We start from the raw sequence: 21,296 nt of genomic DNA on the forward strand, positions 1-21,296 counted from the left end.
AAAAATTACCATTAAAAAGGAGACAAATCTGGAAATCAGATCTTCCTCTTTCTAGGAGCACTCGCTAGTCAGATAATAAATTCTCTAAGATAACAAAAATCGTATTTCAATCATGTTTAAAACTAATCTTCAAAGTTAGGCAATGTTTTTAACAAAGATTGTGTTTCTTAAAGTACATTATGGTTTGCAGGAGGAATACCGACACTTTGTTGCTGGGGGTACAAGCACACCGAAGGTGATGGAAAACCCTGCTCCCAGCTGGCTGTCCACCCGCTCTTGGAACGAGATCCTAACGCTGGGAGCGCTGAAAACCTTTAGCGCCTTCGTCGAAGACTTTTCGAATCATATCGACCATTTTAAGATGATTTTTGACAGCCAAGAGCCTCATAAGTAAGTAGGTGGTGACCAGAGACCAAAATGCCGTAACAACGCGAGTAGAACACGATAGGGAGGGGAATGCTGGTCAAGTGTCACGCGAGGGTCTGCTCAGTGCTTGTCGTGAAGAGGAGGTGAGAGGTTGGGAGTGCAACGTTCACGGGGCGACACAATGGGTGTGTAACGATCGCTTGCAGTCGGGCGTGATGAGGTGCGCGATGTTTGGCGCAATTAGGACATGATTTAATGACAATGTTCGTTGAGTAGGACATGATGGAATACACAATGCTCACGTGTTTAAATGAGCACGGTGTGACGGAGTGCGTCATGTTCAGCATTGTGTCCTGCGCAATGCTCGGAGTGAGTCTAGTTTAATGGGGTGAGCAGGGTTCAACGTGAATAGGACGTGATGATGTTTGAGGTGATTATGACATGATGAGGTGCATTACTGTCATAAGTATGACATGATGCGGTGCACAGCGCTCGATACATATATGACATGAGTGCGCATTGTTTGGCCCAAATAACATGATGGGACGCAGTGCTTGACAGACGAGCACAATATTCGAGGCATGCTTCCACCACGCAAGGCATGAGGAGTTTAAGATTGGGTCGTTTAACCTGTGAACAGGGATAAGTCTTACCCTAACCTTAGCGCTGACACAAGTCTGTTCATAAAACCAAGAATTAGGCGGCTGGCTGTGTAGGCCTTGCCTTTTAGATTCTTTAAACTTTTTGACAAACAATTATTCGCAGTGTTTTGCCCATCAGGTGGGATTCTCCTCCTAGTGCACAGTAGTCATGCTCAGACATTTCAAACTTTCAAAAATTGCCTTAACCCTCTACTTTTCTCAACGTAGTTTGTGGCTCCAACTTTTCTCTTGATAGAAACGGCTTAAGTGGTCTTCTCTTGCAGCAGTCTTTCTTCTTCTACCCTCTGTCTCTGTCTCTGTCTCTCTCTCTATTCGTGTTCATTCAAGCGTGCGAGAAGAAAATAGTACGTGGATGACTAAGACTTCTTCCGAACCTTACTTTTTCTAGAGAGGATCTACCTGGAGAATGGAACACAGAATTCGACCAGTTCCAGAAGATGCTGATACTAAAGGCCTTGCGGTTGGACAAAGTGACCAATGCGATGCAAGAATACGTTGCAGTTAATCTAGGTCAGCGCTTCATTGAGCCTCAGGTAAACCATCAGGAAAGTTCCGAACCTCTTAGGCATCAAGTAGCTATCCCACTAATGGGTAAACAAGTCGGGGGAAAAAGATGTATAAGTTTGCTGCGCTTCATGGGTATTGAACCTGATAGCGCACAAATGTCCGGCCTCGGAAGCCGGTTCTCTGTCGACTCGTCTTTCTTTTTCCCGACCACCGTTCATTCGCCTGACTTAGATCTATCTGGTCAGTGTAACAGAATTAAGAAGTCCTTTTTTAAAAAAAATATTAAAAGAATTCGATTGAAATAATGGAATTAAAGGCAGTGTAACATTTAAAAAGTAAAACGTAACAAAAAAATGATTGATGGCTTCAAATTTTAGACTGACTGATCAAGGTGACGACTTCTCGCCGTTTCATTTCTTCCTTGGATTCAGACGTTAAAATCCTGCAGTTTTTTTCAAACAGCATCAATGGCCTGAAATTCCTGCAGGTTTTGAGCAAATGAGTACAGTTATAGAAACGATACTCACTTGCTTTTGTGTATTCTAATGTTGTTTGAAGGCCTGTTGTTAATTGACAGTGTCAGTCCAGTTCGTCGTTTGAAGATGTGTCTAGGTCTTTTCATTTGGTTTGCATGTTTCAGTCAATCAACCTCGGCGAAGTCTTCAAAGAGTCGTCTTCGGTAATGCCTTTAATTTTTGTCTTGTCCACTGGCACTGACCCTGCCAACGAACTGTACAAACTGGCCGAAGAATTGAAGTTCTCAAAGAAACTCAGCGCTATTTCTCTGGGCCAGGGTCAGGCAAGTGCCACATATGATAACATAACTAATAAAATGATATAATGAAAATCTTTAACTTACTATAGAAACTTTAAGCAGATCACACACACACACACACACACACACAAATACAAATTATTGTGGAGACACTGCACTTCAGCTGGTACCATAATAAAAAAGGAAATAAAGAAACAATCTTTTAAAGTTCCAACATGTTACTAAGCTATAGTTTTATGGGGCCCTGCCATGATAGATGGAACAACTTGTGGATAGTTGTCATTCTGTGGATCTTGACAGCAGCTGTCTAGTTTGTGGTTCTCGTCCAGCGCTGTCAGTGTGAGCCAAATAGGACTGTGGTTTTTCTTTTGCTTTTACAGGGTCCCATAGCAGAGGAGATGATGAAGCTTGCAATAGAACAAGGCAAGTGGGTCTTCTTTCAAAATTGTCATCTTGCTCCAAGCTGGATGCCTTCCTTGGAACATCTGGTTGAACAGCTTGACCCGACTAAGGTATACTGCAAACATAAAAGCAGAAAATTTTACTGCAAACTTATAATAAAACAAGCGGTGCTCACAACAAAACCTATATCTGCCGCTAAAGTGATCGTTTGAGAATAGTTACAATATTTTAGTAATGATGTAATTTCTACTGTGTATCAGTAATAATATATTGTACATTGCTTATGATTAATGACATAATCTTCACTATGTCAGTAACAATACTATGACGGTTGTGTATCAGTAATGATATAATTTCCACTATGCATCAACAAGAATTTAAAGGCTAACCCGAGAGCTAGTCAAAAATTTAGAGGACACCGTCTCCTAAAACGTATTCCCGTATTGCTTTTGGACAAAAATCGTACTTTATTTTTTCAAAAAGATTTGAAGTGACATACCTTGAGTAAAGATGGCGTCGTCTGCTGGCCATGTGGGTCTCACATAAACAAACAGTGGAATCTTGGGTAACAGAAAACAGACTGGAACAAAACGTGGTGTTACCAAATGTTCATTTCAATTCTCAGATGGGCTAGGCACGCAATACACTTCCACAGAGATGATGGTTGCAAATTCCAAGAGATAAATTTTGTTTGACTTTATTCTAACGCTGCTATCAAGCTTTTGCAAAAAACACTAATGTAGCGGCTGTTTAAAACATGTTTGTACATCTATGTACATCTATGTATTGCAGGTAAGTCAAATGCAAACATGAAACAGTGACTCTATAACGTGACATTGGTTGAATGCACAACAAGAGTTTTTAATTAAAAAAGTGTTTAATACCATTTTGTCGACTGAAGTTAGTTTGGGATTCATAAGTTCAAGCTCCGAGTATAGGTGTTTTCGCTTTAGCACTGCGCTCCTTATGCTGGTGCTGAATTACAAAATCACTAGTTCATTTTCGGGGTAAAACAAATTACTGTTATGGCATGATATTCTGAGTTTTTCTTCTTTATTGGATTCAAAAGCATCAAAACCAAGTTTACTGGACTAGTTCATACCACTAGGATACGCTGTGTCTCAGGAATGATGATGACTATGTTAGAAGGGATTTATAATATGCTTCGTTTCCGACATGACTCACAGACGTGCGGCTCACCTCCAGCTGGAGTGCCTTATGTAAACATGAGAACACCTTTGAAAGTTGACTCACTTCATGTTGAAATACTGATTTATGTCTACACTGGATGTCAGATTCATTGAAAGTCTTCCGGCATAGTGAACGTTCGATCAACAGCATTCCACTATTGTCGCTGTTGCTAGCCCCTACCTCTGATGTCGCAGATGCATAAAGATTTCCGGTTGTGGCTGACGAGCATGCCCAGTGAAAAGTTCCCAGTGTACATCCTGCAGAACGGTTCCAAGATGACGGTAGAGCCGCCCAAGGGCATCAAGGCCAACCTGCTTCGGTCCTACGCCACCTTCACCGATGACTTTTTGGAGTCGTGCAAAAATAAAGTATATCGTTACCTTAAATATACAACTATATGTTCATGAGTCTGTCGCCACTTCTTATTGCATTTGACCAGCTGCCATCCTTACATTTTAGCTTTTGCGTTTACATTTACTGGAATAGGATGTTTGTAAGACGATATTTAGCCACCTTCGAGATTCTGTCTAGTTAGCTATCTGTCTGAGACGTTTTGTGTGTGTATATATATATTTCTGTCTGTGTGTTTCAGTCTGTTACCTTCAAGCATCTACTACTGTCACTGTGCTTGTTTCACGGAGTGCTTCTAGAGCGTAGAAAATTTGGTGCTCTTGGATTTAATATTCCCTACGAGTTCACAGATGGCGATAGACGCATCTGCATCAGTCAGCTTCAGATGTTCCTCATGGAGTACGAGGATATACCCTACAAGGTAAAGACATCGCTGTAAAAAGGTTACCCTACAAAGTACATATAGCATATTTGTTTCTTCATTATACAGTTTAGGTTTCACCCTTACTCAAGCTATCAGACTGTTGCCCTGACAGTGCAGGTTCTTACATCCCCTACCCTCCGCCAGTGACATTTAGGATGACCATGTTTCGATTAAAGTTGCAAATAAACATCTATCTGTAGTACTGACACCATTTGTAGAGGCGGTCGCCACAGAGGGGTGGGCAGAGCTATCAACAGACCCCCCGTTGTGTGGATGATGCCGTTCATAGACACAATTTATGTCCATAATAGACACCGCTTACAGCTATAACTTTATTTATAGACGCAAATGTTGATATAACATTGTTTAAATAACTGTTAAGAAACACTATACATATATGATGCTGTTAATCAGGTGTTATATGTGTGTATTACACTTGTATCTGAGGACCCTTCTGTACATAACACTAATAACAGAAGCCTCTAGTTGTTCTTCTAACGCTAGTAACAGACACCTATTGTGTGTGTGTGTGAAACTACGCACAGACGCCTTTAAGTGAGTGTGATCTAGACTTTACCGACTTCTCTAAACCCATTTAGACAAACTTACCATAATTACCGGTAAGGCCTGTGGTGGAGTTGTCTGTTTCTATGTCAATAAAAGTACAGCAATACGGTGATTCTTCCAGAAAAGATGCTGCCATGCACTGCTCACGATTTCTCTACGCTTATTTTACCATTTTTGTTGCTGTGATTCCATATAGAGCTGCCTCTAATTGCCCTCTGGGATAAATAAAGCCTTATCTTAGTGTATTTGTTAACAGACACCTTTAACTGTATGTCAATATTAATAGACGCCTCTTCATGCCCTCGTTCTGATAGGTGTTAAAGTACACTGCAGGGCACATCAACTATGGCGGCCGAGTGACGGACGACTGGGATAGACGATGTCTGATGAATATCCTCAACGACTTCTACGCGGAGCAGGTGCTCCACTCGGATCACTTGTACAGCGAGAACGGCATCTACCACCAGTTGCCGGACGAAATCGATATTAACGTAAGAAGTCTTCGTCCATCGTCTTTACAGACTTCACGCTTGGATAAGCATCTTAATCTAAGACAGCTGAATGCTAAGTGTGGAGGAAGAACTCCAAGAAGAAGAATAAATATTGACTGGGTAGGAAGGGAGGACAACTATCAGGTTATTTATAAAACATGCTTGGAATGTGATTAGAGTGCGCGTCCACCAGTGAACCCGCTTATGTTCTTGTTGGCTGACCTTGCAGGGCTCTGTCGCATACATCAGGTCCCTGCCCATCAACGACACGCCGGACATCTTTGGCCTCCATGACAACGCAAATATTACCTTCGCACAGAACGAGACGAACCTCTTGCTCACCGGTCTGGTCAACCTGCAACCAAAGACAACTGGTGGAGGGGGAAAGTCTCAGGAGGAGGTAATCTGCTTCCTTGAGCTTTTTTTTTCATTATTGGCTGATTACTGGAGATATATAAAGTCCATTTTAGGTTAAACAAGCATATGTCTTCTTTACAGACGTCGATGGAGGGCTGTGATTCATGTTGCAGCTGTAAGTCATTCATAGTCTTATCAAGTCGATGGCCTCTGTCCTGCCTTCCACAATGTTCTTTCCGTTGGAGCATCACACGTGTGTCCAAAGAACATGTCACGTTCACAAAAGGCGTACACATTAAGTTACACAGAACAGAGGATATCGGATTGACCGGTCTGTAACTCGGTCACACATTCGGCACAAATCGTAGACTTAGTTTTGAGTTACGACTCTACTACCAAACATGGTCCCATTAAATGATTGCAGGTAACAAAAACTAAGTGAATAAGACAAAACACTATGAATAAAATGCTATAAAAAGGCACTAAATAGTCGCAGGTAACAATCAACACTAGCCTGTTTTGGGTGAGTATTAGTAAATGATGGAGAACTCGTGAACTGAAAACCCGAGACATGACTGTCCCCCATTTTGTGGAGAAGAAACCTCACCTGCAGTTCTTGGTTGACAGGTGATGGAAGAAACGGCGCGGAGAATTGCTAAGGAAATTCCAAATTCCATCGAAATCGAATCCGTGATGACAAAATACCCGGTGCTGTACGAGCAGTCAATGAACACCGTCCTGGCGCAGGAAGTCATCAGGTAGTCGTCCTCAGTCATACGTTCTGGTGCAGAAAGCCATCAGGTAGTCGTCCTCAATCATACGTCCTAGTGCAAGAAAGCCATCAGGTAGTCGTCACTCACGCCTTTCCGTGACGCGATGCTGTACACCAGAAACCTGTATTCGGTTAAGATGAGTCTTTAGGTTGCTGGTACACAGAACGCATGTTTCAGGTATAACAAGCTTCTAAACACCATACATCGGTCTCTGAGTGACCTTCTCAAGGCTCTCAAGGGTCTTGTCGTCATGTCGGGTGAGCTGGAAGAGATGGCCTACAGCCTTTACGACAACTGCGTGCCCTCGATGTGGGCCGGAAAGGTAAATCAACACGCCACGTGAACCAGGCTACAGCAGAAAGGTAAAATGTATACTTGCTGACAGTCTAGCCTATACTTCGTGCCATTGCTGCTCTGTCATCTGTAGGGGGGCAGAGGGTTGAAGGGCGGGGGTGGTCTTCCTCTTTCCCATGCTGGCTACTTATTGACTGGATGCTAGGTGAGTAGTTGACCAATGGCATCCCTTGTGGAATGCATTTGTGCAAATGTACAAAGTTAAGGAAGGAAACGAAAACATCGCAAGATACTTGTCGGCCAAACTTTGATGTCTATCAGTGTTAACACCAGAGCTGGAGCAGTGAAGTTTTGTTTTGGTCTTACGTGACATGAACAAATTCAGACTTCACTTCTTTTGTTTTCCTACGGCAGTGCTGCGCATAATCTGACTGTTTTGTCTCTTTTTCCGGTAGCAAGATGTTTGCGGTAGTTCTAGATTAAAGTATCTTTCGAAATATTTCAGGCATATCCGTCCTTGAAGCCCTTGGGATCCTGGGTTATCGACCTTGAGCATCGCATGAAATTCATCAACTCTTGGATCGATGATGGCATCCCAGCGGTGAGGACAAACAGATGTTTTACGTGTTTGGTCTCCCCCGCTTTCCCCACAAAGCATGACTGATATGAATACGGCCGTTGGGAGCACTAACCTTTCTGCACAGTTAAAATACTGCATAATGCCCGGGATGATCGAGACCCAAATAAGCCGTTCAGCCACTTTCATCTTCTTAACGATTGTGGCGGCTTGCCAATACTAAACAATTATGAAACGGTTGAAGCATTGTTGCACAGTCGTCTTCAGGTGATGAGTTCGATTCTTTTTTGTTTCTTAATTTGTTTGTTTAACCTGGACATCTTTCGTGAGTTTTATCTTGTTAGGTCGAGAAATGTGCATCTAGAGTCAGTGGTCTAGGTTATAGGTTACTGGGGTTCACGTTAGGACTAGTGTTTGGATTAGAGATTAGGGTCATGGTTTGGATTTGACGCTGATGACATCAAGCAAAGACGATGGTAGGCAGGCGCTGCTCAGCGGCAAAAAAGTGATAAAGTCACAGTCTATTAAAAATTGAGGTCAGGTGTTCGAGATTGAGCATACTGAGAGAAGAAAACCAGAACAAACCCTGCTGTAGTGAGATTATAAAAGAAGGTCATGTGGTGAGACTAGAATGATACCCGGACTTAATCAACCCAGATTTTGACAACTTATTATTTTTAGGTCTTTTGGATTTCTGGCTTCTTTTTCCCGCAAGCCTTCCTGACGGGCACGTTACAGAACTACGCTCGCAAGGTGAAGATTCCTATCGACACCATCGGCTTTGACTTCCAGGTCAGAACAAAAAGATTTGCTCATCAAAAACGTCCACAATGTATGCACAATTCCTCTCCTTTTGCTTAATGTGTCAATAAATTAATAGCTTTTTCTTTCGGTGATTACATTCCGCTGAAGTACATAGAAATATATAGAGATATGTAAGTTACAAACAAAAAGCAGACACACACACACAACTAAAGTTTAGATGATGTTAAGCAGAATAGCTATATAGCTAATTGTTGTATAACATAACATACCCGACGCGGTTGGTATTTCACGCCAGCGCTAAGATTACCTGGCAGGATTATTCTGGGATTTATTCTGGGATTGTGTGACTTGATTCAGTGATCCGTGAAAGATACTTTCGTTCATCATAGGCGATGAAAGAGCCAGTCAAAAGTATTTCTGCTGGCCCCGAGGACGGCTGCTACATCTACGGGATGTTTGTGGAGGGTGCGCGCTGGGACAGCGACAAGCAGGAGCTGGCGGAGTCGCGTCCCAAGGAGCTGTTCACCGACATGCCGGCCTTCTGGCTCATTCCATCTCAGAACCGAGAGACGCCGACCTCTGGCATCTACGAGAGTCCACTGTACAAGACGTTGACCAGGGCAGGTGGGTGTCAGGCCATGTTTAGGCTGCTTTGATGATGTCAAAGAGTAGCATCTGATGCTTGAAAATTTTCTCTAAATGACCCATGGCGTGTTTAAGATGTGTTGTATACTTGAAAGATTTAGTTTAAAACTGAGGAATTGAGCATGTCAACTATGAGGAAGAAAGAACAAAGAAAACCCTGCTGTAGCTATAGTTTTAGTTTTCTTGTAAAATAAAAGTGGTGTAGTAATAGTTGTAGCCATATTTCGTTTCAATTTTAGCTAGTAAAAATCCTGTTGGAACTATAATTTGTTTTAGCTGTATCCAATAACAATTATTTTGTACCTATAGTTCGGTTTCATTTATCCCATAAAAGTCCTACTTGAGCTAAAACTCCTGTTGGAGCTTCCAGTCGTGTTCAGACAACAAGGATCTGGAAACTGGAGACTTTTTGGAGGAGACTGAGTGAATGTTTCTTAAAGATGCAACCGAGTAGATAAATTAATTAGAAGTAATCTGTGTAACTGCCAAAATTCGCAAGCAACGTCTGTTAAGTAGAGAAAACGTGAGTACAGTACAGTACTCGGGTGTCTGTTCAGTGTCAGAACTCATAAGTAAGCTGGGTGCAGAAGCAGCTTTGAAGGTATGTATGGAATCCGAACTCGCAAGTAATCATAACTTGTTTGCCCTCAAGGTACCCTGTCGACCACTGGCCACTCCACGAACTTCGTCTTCACTATGGAGGTGCCAACTAGCTTGTCCCAGCAGCACTGGATCAAACGTGGTGTAGCCATGCTGTGTGCCCTCAACTACTAGCTGCAGGTGGCTGGCAGGGACTGGACACAGCAACGGTCACACATCTCTAACCTTTTATTTAAATATATTGTGAGGACAAGATCAGAGTTGCAAGGAATCCTATCCAGCCTCTTCCTTCCTTGACGGTAGGGGAAAATTTCTTTGTGAGATCAACGGTGTTGTAAACAATATCAATGAGCCCTAATCAACATCAACAACCAGGGTAGTATTGTAGTAAAATATCATACAGACAGATAAAAACACGTCCTGAGTTACAAATCTAAGGTATTCGTTAATAAATCTATTTTCTACGAAGAATCATGACAATAGAAAAAAATGACCCACAGCGATACTGTTGTTGGTGTAATTGTGTGTGAGAGAGAGACAGAGTGAGAGAGTGAGAGATAGTTCACGTGAGTGAAAGTAACTGTCATGAGAGTGTGTTTAAGTGTGTGGATTCTTTAAAATTACAACTTTCAAGTTTATCGTTTGAATAAGAAAAAAATGAGATGGAAGGAAAAACAGGTTGATAGAGCATCTTTGCCATGTTTCCTCACAGGGCGTGACCATCATATGTCACGTGCCTTCCGTTCGTCACCGGACGTGTCCGCCACGTGCATCCCCTGATAGCATTTAAACATTTTATAAACGTTTACAAAGGGTTCTCCACCAGTTAACGTTTATAAAATAGGTAAATGCTATCTGGGTTGTGTCTCCTCACAGGAGCTGACCACCACATACCACGTGCCTCTCTTTTCACAGGGTCTTACCACCGTGTCACGTACTTCACATGATGTGACTACCATGTCACGTACCTCCCTCTCCTCACTGGGTCTGCAACCACGTGTCACATAACTTCTTCGCAGGGTCTGACCCCATATGTCACGTACCATACAGATTCTGTTAGCTGCAGTCGTCGCCAGCTGGTTGTTGGCGTTAGCTACAAGACAGGTGCACTGTGTTGCCTGTGCCTTCATTGCCTTGCCAACACCATACTTTCCCAGTGGTCGCATCCCGGCATCCCAGTGGCTCTCGATGAATCCGCTTATCTCTTTTTTTGTTTTTGCTTTCGTCCTTAACCCACCACCGTATAAGGGCACTGCTGTGGGTACCCACTGCTGTTCTCCTCTTTACTTATTCCGTCTTCGTTTTACTCTGCGGCAGGTCTTAAAGATCATTTTTGTGTTGTTTTCTCGTATAACTGATAGAGTCCCTCTCGTTACCACTTCTCACATTTCGCTTCTTACAACTTTTTCCTTGTTTTCTATATTACTTTTATTTTATTGCTTTGCGCCAGAACCCACCATTTCTAGGGACAGGTTATCACCGACAATCATGTACCCCTATTCACATATAACAGACAAGCTCACTTGTACAACAGAAATACCCGATCTTACTCAAAGTAAATACCAACATACAATAGACTTGCTCATAGTTAGGACAGGGTCGCAGTAGTGTTGCTGTTGTGAAAAGATGTGTCTTAGGTTTGGACCTAAAGGTGGTAAGAGAATCAGAGTGATGAAGACTGATGGGTAATATATTCCAAGTTGATGGGGCTTGGTAGGAGAAAGACCTCTGTTCATTCTTCGTTTTCTTAGTGGGACTCAACAAAAGGTTTGATGTTAGTAGATGAATGAAGAAGTCCTGCCGGGGTACAGATCGGAGTGAGTTCCAAGAGGTACCGAGGACCAGTGCCAGAAGCGGGGTAATAAGTCAAAGTGGAAAGTTTATAGACTATACCCTATACCCTATACAATCCGCGACTGGCAGCCAGCGAAGAGAGCGAATGACGGGTACAAGGTCATTAATTAAGACCTACAGTATTCTAACTTCTGTTGCAAGAACTACAATAATGTAGCCGGGTTTTATAAACCGCAGAAATGCATTAGTTACTCCGCGGCCCGTGGTGCTCCGATCTGTAGACAAACGGGAGGCTACTCAAGTGTTAAACTAGTCACTTCCTGTAGACTTGTGGAACCACACACACGCTTGGATAGACATAAAAGGCAAAAAATAAATAATAAATAAATAAAAAAAATAAAGTAATAATAATCACGGAAGAAAACCAAGGGCAATTAAATGGAGGAGGGAGGTGAAGTTATTGCCTTTTCGTGTACTTATCCATCAGTTGACTTTGACTGCCTACTGTGAGCCTCGGGTCCTCCAGAGGTACACAGTGTAAGAACTTGTTTTGACTCCTGACAAAGATGGAGGATTTATTTGTGTGTTTGTGCAGCTAGTGACTAGTGACCATGCTATCCCCACCCTCTTCCCCCGGTCTTTGCCATCAAACACACATTTTCCATTAACAGCAGCGAGGCTGCAGGCGTATTTGTGGCTGAATCGATGTGGGCGAAATCATGGTTATAGATGAATTGGTATGTGTGTGCGTGCGCGGATGTGTGTGTGTTTGTGTGTGTGTGTGTGTGTGAGAGAGAGAGAGAGGTGATGTGGACAAAGTGATAACACATACTATTTGCATATGGTTAGTTCTGAAGGTAGACGAAGCAAAAATACATCCTACTTGAGATAAGCGAGCGAAGGCGCGTGTACATGTGTGCGTGCGCGCGCGCCTTCCTAATTCCTATAGTCGATCTCTGGTAAACAACGCTTGTTTACAAGAGATCGAGTAACCCATCCGAATTATACTTCTATACTTCTCACTGCTACTTTAATCAAACCCAGGATGACCAACTCTAGTTTTTAGCAATTTTGCGCTGACACGAACCAGTTGTGATTAATATTTTAATACTGAATAATGAAAGGAATCAAAGTTTCAGGATCACTGATAGGATTTCAAAGTTTTCTGTGATAAAAAATGTTCAGCTAGCAACAAGTGAATGGAGAAAGACATCAAAAAGCAGATTTTTCGTAATGGAATGCTCTGTTTGAAATATTCATGATCACATTTTAACCACCACCACCACCACCACCTGTGTACAGGTAACTACTCTCTTCACTACTGTTGCTATGACGACTCTCCACTCAGTTTCTGAAGGGGATCCACTGAGGCAGTGAATACCATTTACATTGTTGGGTTTCCATTGTCTCTTAGGATGGATTGTGCGGTGAAGGTCTTGAGCGGTGTCCTAGAAAGTTGTAAGCAGCAGGTGATCACAATATGTCCATCTGTCCGCAGATTCCGGGAAGTCGACAACAAAAACAACAAATCCGACACAAACTCTAAGAGGAGTTGGTAAGGAAGTCGCAACTCCTACGTTGACAGCATGTTAGTAACCTTATAGAACACACTTGACAATAAACAGCTGGACAAAATAAAATTGGAGGATTGCTCTTGGCCATTGCCCAGCCGCCTTGGTGGTTTGAACGAAGAGAGACAGAAATTTCCGCACAGGTGGGGCTGGTGCTTGAGGAGTGCCGGAGTCAACTCTTTGCTCTGTGCGACAGAACCGTGGTTTACTAGACTTGGGGTCAGTTTGTGGCCTTCTGCAGGCAAGCTTTTATTGCTTCACTTGCTTGCCAAGTCATAAATCTTTGAAGATTAGAATTCGACATCTGCTGATGTTTGGTCTGGCACTAACCACAGAGAATTGCGTGGGCGCCATGGCTGCTGGCTACCACCTTTAGGTCCAAACTTTCCTTCGCTATAGGGCCTCGCAACACCCTGTCAGTTTTTTTGACAGGTAGATGAATATCTAGAAACACACACACACGCACACACAGATATCTTGTGGAACAGTGTGTCAGTACTTCGCCATTTTAGAGTTTGGATAACGACTGTGATAATTCATCTCGAGGCTGTAACCCTCTTACAGTCCTGTCAAGCCGATAACCTATCCTGTGTATTATAACACGACTGTCCGCCATGGTTGCATGGTTACTGGCAATCATAAGTCTATCTTACCCAAGTCGGGCGCGAGCTGTACACAGGAGAGTGTTGTAACCTTGTCTGGTCTGAAGAGCTTTACAAGCTTGATTGAAGTCTGCAAGCCGTGGGTGGACGTGAACATCGGGACATGCGTGGACAAGAGTGGACGTGGAGGGTGTGTCTGTGTGAGGGAGGGAGGGGGAGAGACAGAAGGAGGTCATGGCGGCTACTACGAGTTTATTTCCTGACGAGGTAGATCTGGACGCCGGTGGGTGAGCCGTTGTCCCCTCCGTCGCGTCGCAGCCATCCAGCGTCGCCGTTGGTCCGGTTCCGTTGACTGTCGGAGGACGGCGGCAGCAGTTGCCCCATCGGGTTACAGGTGGCACAGTTGTCCCCCCGGTACCACCACCCGCCACCATTACGTGCTGCGCAGTTGACGCTGCGGCTAGCATTGTCGTTGTGGTCGTTGTCGTAGGTGCTGAAGTTGGCGCCGCTCAGGGGCGCCAGGCAGTCCTCCATCGTCGAGGGCTGCGTCATCTTGTCGAAGGTCAGCCTGTACAAGTCCTTCTCGCTCGCAACCTTGAAGTTCTCGTAGTACGCGTAGGTCGCGTTTGCTGCATTCCAGTTCAGCTTAATAATAATTTAAAAAATAATAAAAATAACGATGATATTGTCGTCGTCGTCGTCTACATCCGGTGAGAGTGACATGCTAGAAACAAAATGTCTTTTATTCTTAAGTCTGTGCTGAGGCTACTCAATCTGCTCCAATGCCATCCACCCTTATCATACACCCATCTCATGCTATCCACTACTCGGTGTCTGTGTTGATTGTCCACCCTGTATTTTTTAAAACTGTCTTTGTGTTCTTTGTGTTCTTTCCAACTCCAGTTCTTTCGTGTCTTACGGATCGACTATGTGTGTGTGAGAGAGAGAGTGTGTGTATGAGTGCCTGTGGGTGTGCAGGCGTGTTGGTCCTGTGTGTATATATATCTAGGTGGTTTTTTTTTACACCTATATATGCTTGCCGGTGTGCGTGCTTAGATGGATGCGTGTGTGTGCTTGTGTGTGTGTGTGTATGTGAGTTCGTAGGTCAGTATGCGCGCGTGTACATATGTGTATGTGTCATTTTAGCATATTTGCTCGCATTTGTACGTGCATGTCTCCATGTGTGTGTGTGTGTGTGTGTTTTACCTGAATACGCAAGTCGTATGTACGCCCAGTTGTCAGCAAGTGAATGTAGTCCAGCCCTAGCCAGTGGTCGGTGCTGAGGTTGCCGAAGCCCTGGCGGTACTCCTCCCACGTGCGGTTGAGACTAAAGGTGCCGGTGCTGTGCACCATGAGCATGGTGCGCACGTTGACACGTGACCTGCAGTTCACCAGGAACGGTGAGGACGTCGCCACTGGCTGCACCGAGTAGTAACCGTCTGACTTCAGCAGCCCCACGTTGTACACGTCCTGGCAATCTGGACAGACAGCATGCTGGAGTGAAGTTAGATGATGATTGATTGATTGATTGATTGATGATTGATAATTGATGGATTGATGGATGGATGATGATGATGATGATGATGATGATGATGATGATGATGATGATGATGATGATGATGATGATTGCTATACCTCAGCGTTGCTAGGCTCATCTCGCTTTGCGAAGATTACATGAAACTAAAAACAATTTAAAATGGTTATGTCATGTTTTTATTTGTAGTTTTCGCCTAATTAATATATTGTTCCAGCTCTCACACTGGCTGAAGGCTTCACAACGCAAAGTATTCTTGTACAATCATGGCGTCTGTGTTTTTTTACCTCTTTTTGTGCATTGTGATGTTGGTAGGTGTGCACCTCACGACTGGAACGAACTTAGAGAAATTATATGTTTTATCAGCTTTAACCAAACACTAGAAAAAGTAAAGTGCATCCCAGTCCTTCACCCAGACCTTCATACTAAGAAGCAGCCTTGATAGCAAAAACTGAGTTTTTTCCACTTGCCTTAGACAGTAAACATCAATAGTAAGAAGGAAATATTAAGAATGAAAAACAGTTATTCTGGCATGTAGCCATATAGACCGCAGCATCCATTCTATTTATCGATACAGTTGTCAAAACATCCTGGTAAGACAAATTCTTTACAACAATGTTTGCAGTGATGACACTCGATGCGTCTGCATGGTCGTTCTGGAAATGTTTCACCGGCCTGCAACTTTTAGTGCCGACAAGAAGAGCACACACACAGAGAAGGCACATTTCCTGTGCAAGTAAAAAAAAAAACAAACAGAAAAAAACAACTAGACATAAAACAGCGAACCGTGAAATGTTCCGATGAACTGGCAGCGGTCTCCTGCGAAACCGGACACGCAGATGCATTGGTTGTCCCACAGAGTCCCGTTGTTTTCACAGGAAACCGTTACCGGCATTTGATGTCTGCAAACAATGACACATCACAAAAGGCTGTTACGGTTATCAAGATGAAAAGGGCAGGCTAGCCATGTTTGTCTCACACCGTCAGCGTCTTACGTCCCCTTTCATGAGCTGCACTCAGCATTTCTTTGAGTTTAGGTGTGGAGAGAGAGAGCTGTCAGAATGAGTAACCTGCTCAACTCACGAGTCTAAACGGTACTGAACAGGTGTCTCAGTCATTAACACATTAATCTTACTAAAATGGCTCGTGATTTCATATTTCTGACTGTGATGAATAGGGTTTAAATTCACTTTTACAAATTCTTATATCATAAGGGTACCGCTGATACAGATTTGACTATATATATAAATGTATTCACAGGTACTTAAATTTCAGCACTTAGGATTTGGTAACAAAAAGTTATTAAGGAATGGAATACTTTTGAATTATTCAAATTATCTGGTTGTTTTTTTTTAATTTCTTTTTTAAATGTATTTATTTATTTTTCAAATCGTAGCTCTGTGGGCAAGCAGAGGCCGAAGTGATTTAATCAAGAAAGGTTTGCTCACCTTTCAAAGTGCAGAAGTTGCGAAGTCACCATATTACTGCAGTTGATGGCCGCCTTGGATTCAGCCAGGTGGCAAAACAGTGAGCGTCGGTCAAAGTCAAAGGACTGGCACCAAGTGACCCCATCGCACAGGTTGGCGCAGTGGAGGATGCTGCGGCCCCGAGAGTCCGCAGCTGATGTTCCTCGGCTAGCGCCTGTCCGACGCAGTGACCCGACCGGATGTAGAACCCGGACCGCACGATAGAAGGGGTCACCTCGCTCGTCGCTGAGGACACTGCAGCGAAGAGTAGCCCGACGGTTGAAAGGAGGTTGACTACAGCAGTCCTGCAGCAAGATGGACTGTGGGCGCGTTGTTGCTGTTGCTGTCGTCGCGGCGCCATCCTCGACTGCGTCTGGAGCGAGAGAACCGACTAACGGGTGGGTGAGGCCTGTCGGTGGAAAGCTGACTCGCGCGACGCTCGCCTTTTTTAGCCGGACAATGGGTAGTCTGGAACCGTCAGCCCTCGGACCACCTACTGCTCCTGCTGCTGTTACAGCTTTAGGATGCTGGGCTTGGAAACAGCTCCAAAAAGCGACCGTTCGCATCACTGCTGCAGATAATGGTCGAGACAACGAGCGGCAAAATACAAAGAAAAAAAAAAAAAAAACTGAAAATGATTCACACACCGACACTAGAGGTCACTTACAGCTTGTGTATTTCTAGCAAAAACACGGCGACGATCTAGAAAATAAATGGCCCAATAGTTTGTTTCATTATTGAATACAAATAAGAAATATTATGCATAAATACAAATAGTTTTAAAGCAGAAGTGTATAATTTCTTTTTATAAGCAGGGTGAATTGGGATGGCTCCTCCTCATCTACTCCTCACTCATCATCATCAAAGAAGGGGGAGTAGGTGAGTGAGAGGTTATTCGCTACGTCAGGCTTCAACGAGGTCACATTCCCCTCGTGTGCATGGAAATTCATCAATTTTCAAAAATTCATAAAAAATAACTGTAAGAGACGCAAAAAAAATTTAAACTAATAATACGAGATCAAGCTGTGTGAAACAAAAATGTTTACATCTGAATCCTGCATTAACAGTCACTTATTAGGTAATCCAAAGCAAATTAAGTATGTGTTATTGAATTAAAAAAATTCACACAGGGTTGCACAGGATATATCATGCTAGCACAAGTTAAACCTCCAGGAATCACACTTTGATAACCGCATATAAACTTGAAATGAAAAAAAAAACCCACTGTTCTTGTCAAAAAAAAAAAAAAATCAGATTGATGGATTTAATAATATTATTAATTTCAGAGAAAGTTTATTGTTGTTGTAGTTTTTGAGAAGGCACCACGTGCTCTGGAAATTGCTCATTAATTGCTGCGTGATGTACTGCCGAGAAGTATCGAGCGCTTTATTTCAACGTCAGCTCTCGAAATAGCTACTTGAAGTCAACTGAACTGAATTCTGTCTGTAATCGTTGAGGGTAGAATCGACTTCAGTAATTACTTTTCACTCTCACTTCTCACCACGGAAATTAAACACTTAAGCCAATGTTTATGGACGATCAGCCGCACACATTGGCAACTGTGTGTTTTATTTCTTTTCCAAAAACAAGAAACAATGTGTGTTGTTTAAATTACGATCCTATTTCTCACTCTTGTATTTAAGATGCGATTCCGGCAGAAAAGAGTTGTTTGTAACCAGTTGGTGTCAATACAGAGATGAACGTTTGCCACAGACCTGGACGTTCAAAGGTCTCCTTGACATTTCCTCTTCGTCTACCGTCGGTGTTTACTTCAGTTCTTTGTTCATGACGTCGAAAAGAGGACAGTGTTTTGCTCGTGTGAAAAGAACATGTTTCCAACCCTGGCCGTTTTTTTTTTTTAGGAAAAAAAGATGTACTTCTTATCAAACCCAGTATTGTAGACAGCAGTATACTGAAGCATATCTTATCCTTCAGATTGTTTCTCCATCGAAGGACAGCTCCGTTTACAATATTTGTTTAGGAGTACATCTTGGATAAGAACAGGGTCTATGCCGCTGAAAGGTCGTACACCTGGGCCAGGTACATTCAGATTAGGTGTGAAGGGGAGTGGGTGGGGTGTAGTCCAAGTGAGGGTAAGACTGCAGATGCTTGATTAGCATATGCTGACAGTTATATAACCAACGTGGCCTGGAACCTCAAAGCAAGAGAGATTCGACAGTTTGAGTATTAAACATCTGCTTGACAAGCTTTAGTCATGCTGAGGGCATACTTAATCTATTTCTGCCTGCTGGTTACACTGGTGGTGAGCATACTTTTATATTTTTACTCGTGCTTATGACTGCTACGAGTAAAAAAATCTCTGTGAGAGAAAAGAATTCAGTGAAGGGTTATGGTGTCATGTAATGAATAACTTTCAGAGTATGTAACTCTACACATAGTTTATTCCGCTTTTGTCTGTCTGTCTGTCTGTCTGTCTGTCTGTCTGTCTGTCTGTCCGTCTGTCTGTCTCGCCACAGTCAAAAACCAACTTTCGCAAATCGTTTCTGTGAGCTGAACTGGTCATGTCGTGGTGCATACATCACACCTCACACGTCACGTGACCATGCGCAGGTGAGCCAGGAGAAGCAGTGCACGAGGGATTCGGACTGTGGGGACCAGGAGTGCTGCATCACCTTCGGCCGCAAGCGCTTCATCTTTTCCTCCGGACACTGCAAGAAGTTCAGCGACATGGGGGATGCCTGCGAGCCCCCCGAGCTGTCACACGGGACAGAGCACACCTTCAACTGCCCCTGCGTAGGGCCAACCTGGAGTGTCATGGCGAAAAGGAACTCCATGAGGTACACTGGGGTGTCTTGTCCGCCCCCCGTGCTGTTGTTGTTTGTCACCCCTGCTGTCTTGTCTGCTTCTTGTCTGCGCACATTTTATCCCTCTGTCGTTTTTTGCTTTTGTGTTGTCGTGTTTGCCTCCATCTTTTGCTGGTATTTCATTTTTCGCCTAATGTCTTGTCCGCCAATCCTTCCTTCACCCCGGCATGTCCGTCCCTGCGCCTTCTTATTCTCCCACTTCCCCCGGCTATTATTAATCAACTCCCCTCCCCCGGCTCCAGAATGACCATGTCTGTCCCCGTGCTGTCTTGTCCACCCCCTTAACGCCCTTTGCCTTTTGTGTCTTCATTCCTTTCTTGTTTGCGGTGCGCTGTTGGGTTGTTTCCCTGTCAGCTTTAGCTTCTCATGCTAATACAGTCTCTGGTGAATAGCCTCCCCTTGCTTCCATGCAGGACAATTTCTTCCTCTTTCCAGTCTTCCCTCGTCTTGAATGGTTGTACTACTGACAGTACAAATGTAAGGACACAATACTGCATGCTAGTATACTCTCACCCTACTGTCCTAAGTCTACTGAAGTCAGTGAGTAGTGTTCACACCTCACAATGTCGGCTGACTGGCTCTACACTCAGCACGTGGACTCGACAAAGAGTGTCCACACTCTTCATGCCAGCAAATCTGTTACGATAATATTAGTACTTTAGCTTACTTCAAAATAGCTTTTAATAACTGAGATATCCCGTCAAAATATTTCCTCCTCAATCTGATTATTTTACATGTATAAATTTAATTACACGTATACTCGTTTGTGTATATATATATAAAGCGTTTCTTGTGTTCTCATAATGCTTTAACGACCTCACAAAGAAGAGAGCTCCACATGTAAAGGTCGTGTAGAGCAGAGCTTTAGTCACGTGAACACCAAGTCCTGACATTTGGCTACTTACGAGGTTGGCTAATTAATTGATTTTTTAACGATTTGTTGACAGGGTGGGTCAAGTTCTTACACCAACCCCCGCTGCACTGAGCCGATAACACCGACACCAGCACTGACGTAGGAAACCACGGTTGTATAAGCCACGTCTACATTATGACACTTTGATTTCTTGGTCTAAGGCTAGCTTCACATACTGCGACTACATCGAATGAAATTGGAAATTGCCTTACACTTTGTTCTGACCGCCTCATCTTCGATGTGACAGTGAGAACTTTTGTCTGCGATGACGATTTGAATGAATTTTGAAAACATTAAATAACTTCTTGCTGTAGGCTGCTATCACCGTTCACCTTTTTTATTTACTTGAACAGTGCGAAGGTGGCTTTAATGAAACTTGCTGTTACGGCTTTAATCAAGAGTCAGGCTGTTTTGCAGAAAGTTTAATGAACCTGAAAAATGTGGCAGAATGGAAAAAGCTTGTTTGGAAAATGCTTTGCTTGTATTTATTAATATGTGATCGTCATCTAGCTCTGAGTTACTGTCATCCTTTATAACGAGACAAATGTACGTTAAACACACAAACGCACGCATGCACGAACACACAAACACACACATGCTCGCCCCCACTAACAAGCACAAAGATACTCAGAGACACAGACATCCACACACACATACAGAATAAAAAGGTTAGCTGCTATTTTATTAGTGAAAAGCCTCTAACTTAAAAAAAATTCTAATACTTTGAATATAAGTTACCATGAAAGAAAAAAAACGACCGAATGTTTCTCTCCCCTCCAAAACACACGTGGAAGATGTTAGGAACCATTTTTCACTGGGAAGACCACAAAATAATTTAAGGACA

The 21,296-nt window shown here is 43.2% G+C and overlaps 3 protein-coding genes across 3 annotated transcripts in view; 2 read left to right on the forward strand and 1 right to left on the reverse strand.

The window, feature by feature from the left end:
• LOC112565916 (dynein heavy chain 1, axonemal-like) overlaps positions 1-10,240 on the forward strand; it is a 60,863-nt gene extending 50,623 nt beyond the window's left edge. The window contains exons 69-82 of the mRNA XM_025241799.1: positions 191-390; positions 1,417-1,561; positions 2,176-2,334; positions 2,691-2,822; positions 4,098-4,271; positions 4,496-4,675; positions 5,560-5,736; positions 5,966-6,136; positions 6,721-6,851; positions 7,044-7,188; positions 7,666-7,761; positions 8,419-8,529; positions 8,892-9,126; positions 9,800-10,240. Of these exons, the coding sequence (XP_025097584.1) occupies positions 191-390; positions 1,417-1,561; positions 2,176-2,334; positions 2,691-2,822; positions 4,098-4,271; positions 4,496-4,675; positions 5,560-5,736; positions 5,966-6,136; positions 6,721-6,851; positions 7,044-7,188; positions 7,666-7,761; positions 8,419-8,529; positions 8,892-9,126; positions 9,800-9,921 (2,178 nt within the window). The 3' untranslated portion in view covers positions 9,922-10,240. The remainder of the gene's footprint in view (positions 1-190; positions 391-1,416; positions 1,562-2,175; positions 2,335-2,690; positions 2,823-4,097; positions 4,272-4,495; positions 4,676-5,559; positions 5,737-5,965; positions 6,137-6,720; positions 6,852-7,043; positions 7,189-7,665; positions 7,762-8,418; positions 8,530-8,891; positions 9,127-9,799) is intronic.
• A 749-nt stretch (positions 10,241-10,989) lies between these two features.
• On the reverse strand, positions 10,990-17,680 carry LOC112567279 (fibrinogen beta chain-like). Its single transcript, XM_025243909.1, has 4 exons — positions 16,697-17,680; positions 16,035-16,150; positions 14,921-15,192; positions 10,990-14,359 (listed from the first exon to the last, which is right to left on the reverse strand). The coding sequence occupies exons 1-4, from the start codon at positions 17,278-17,280 to the stop codon at positions 13,967-13,969; spliced, it is 1,365 nt and encodes a 454-aa protein (XP_025099694.1). The 5' UTR covers positions 17,281-17,680; the 3' UTR covers positions 10,990-13,966.
• A 1,124-nt stretch (positions 17,681-18,804) lies between these two features.
• Positions 18,805-20,771, forward strand: LOC112567318 (U1-hexatoxin-Iw1a-like). The gene is made up of 3 exons (XM_025243966.1): positions 18,805-18,977; positions 19,286-19,512; positions 20,487-20,771. The coding sequence occupies exons 1-3, from the start codon at positions 18,930-18,932 to the stop codon at positions 20,530-20,532; spliced, it is 321 nt and encodes a 106-aa protein (XP_025099751.1). The 5' UTR covers positions 18,805-18,929; the 3' UTR covers positions 20,533-20,771.
• Positions 20,772-21,296: the final 525 nt, after the last annotated feature.

This window comes from Pomacea canaliculata, linkage group LG6, assembly GCF_003073045.1.
Source record: "Pomacea canaliculata isolate SZHN2017 linkage group LG6, ASM307304v1, whole genome shotgun sequence".
Classification (NCBI taxonomy): Eukaryota; Metazoa; Mollusca; class Gastropoda; order Architaenioglossa; family Ampullariidae; genus Pomacea; species Pomacea canaliculata.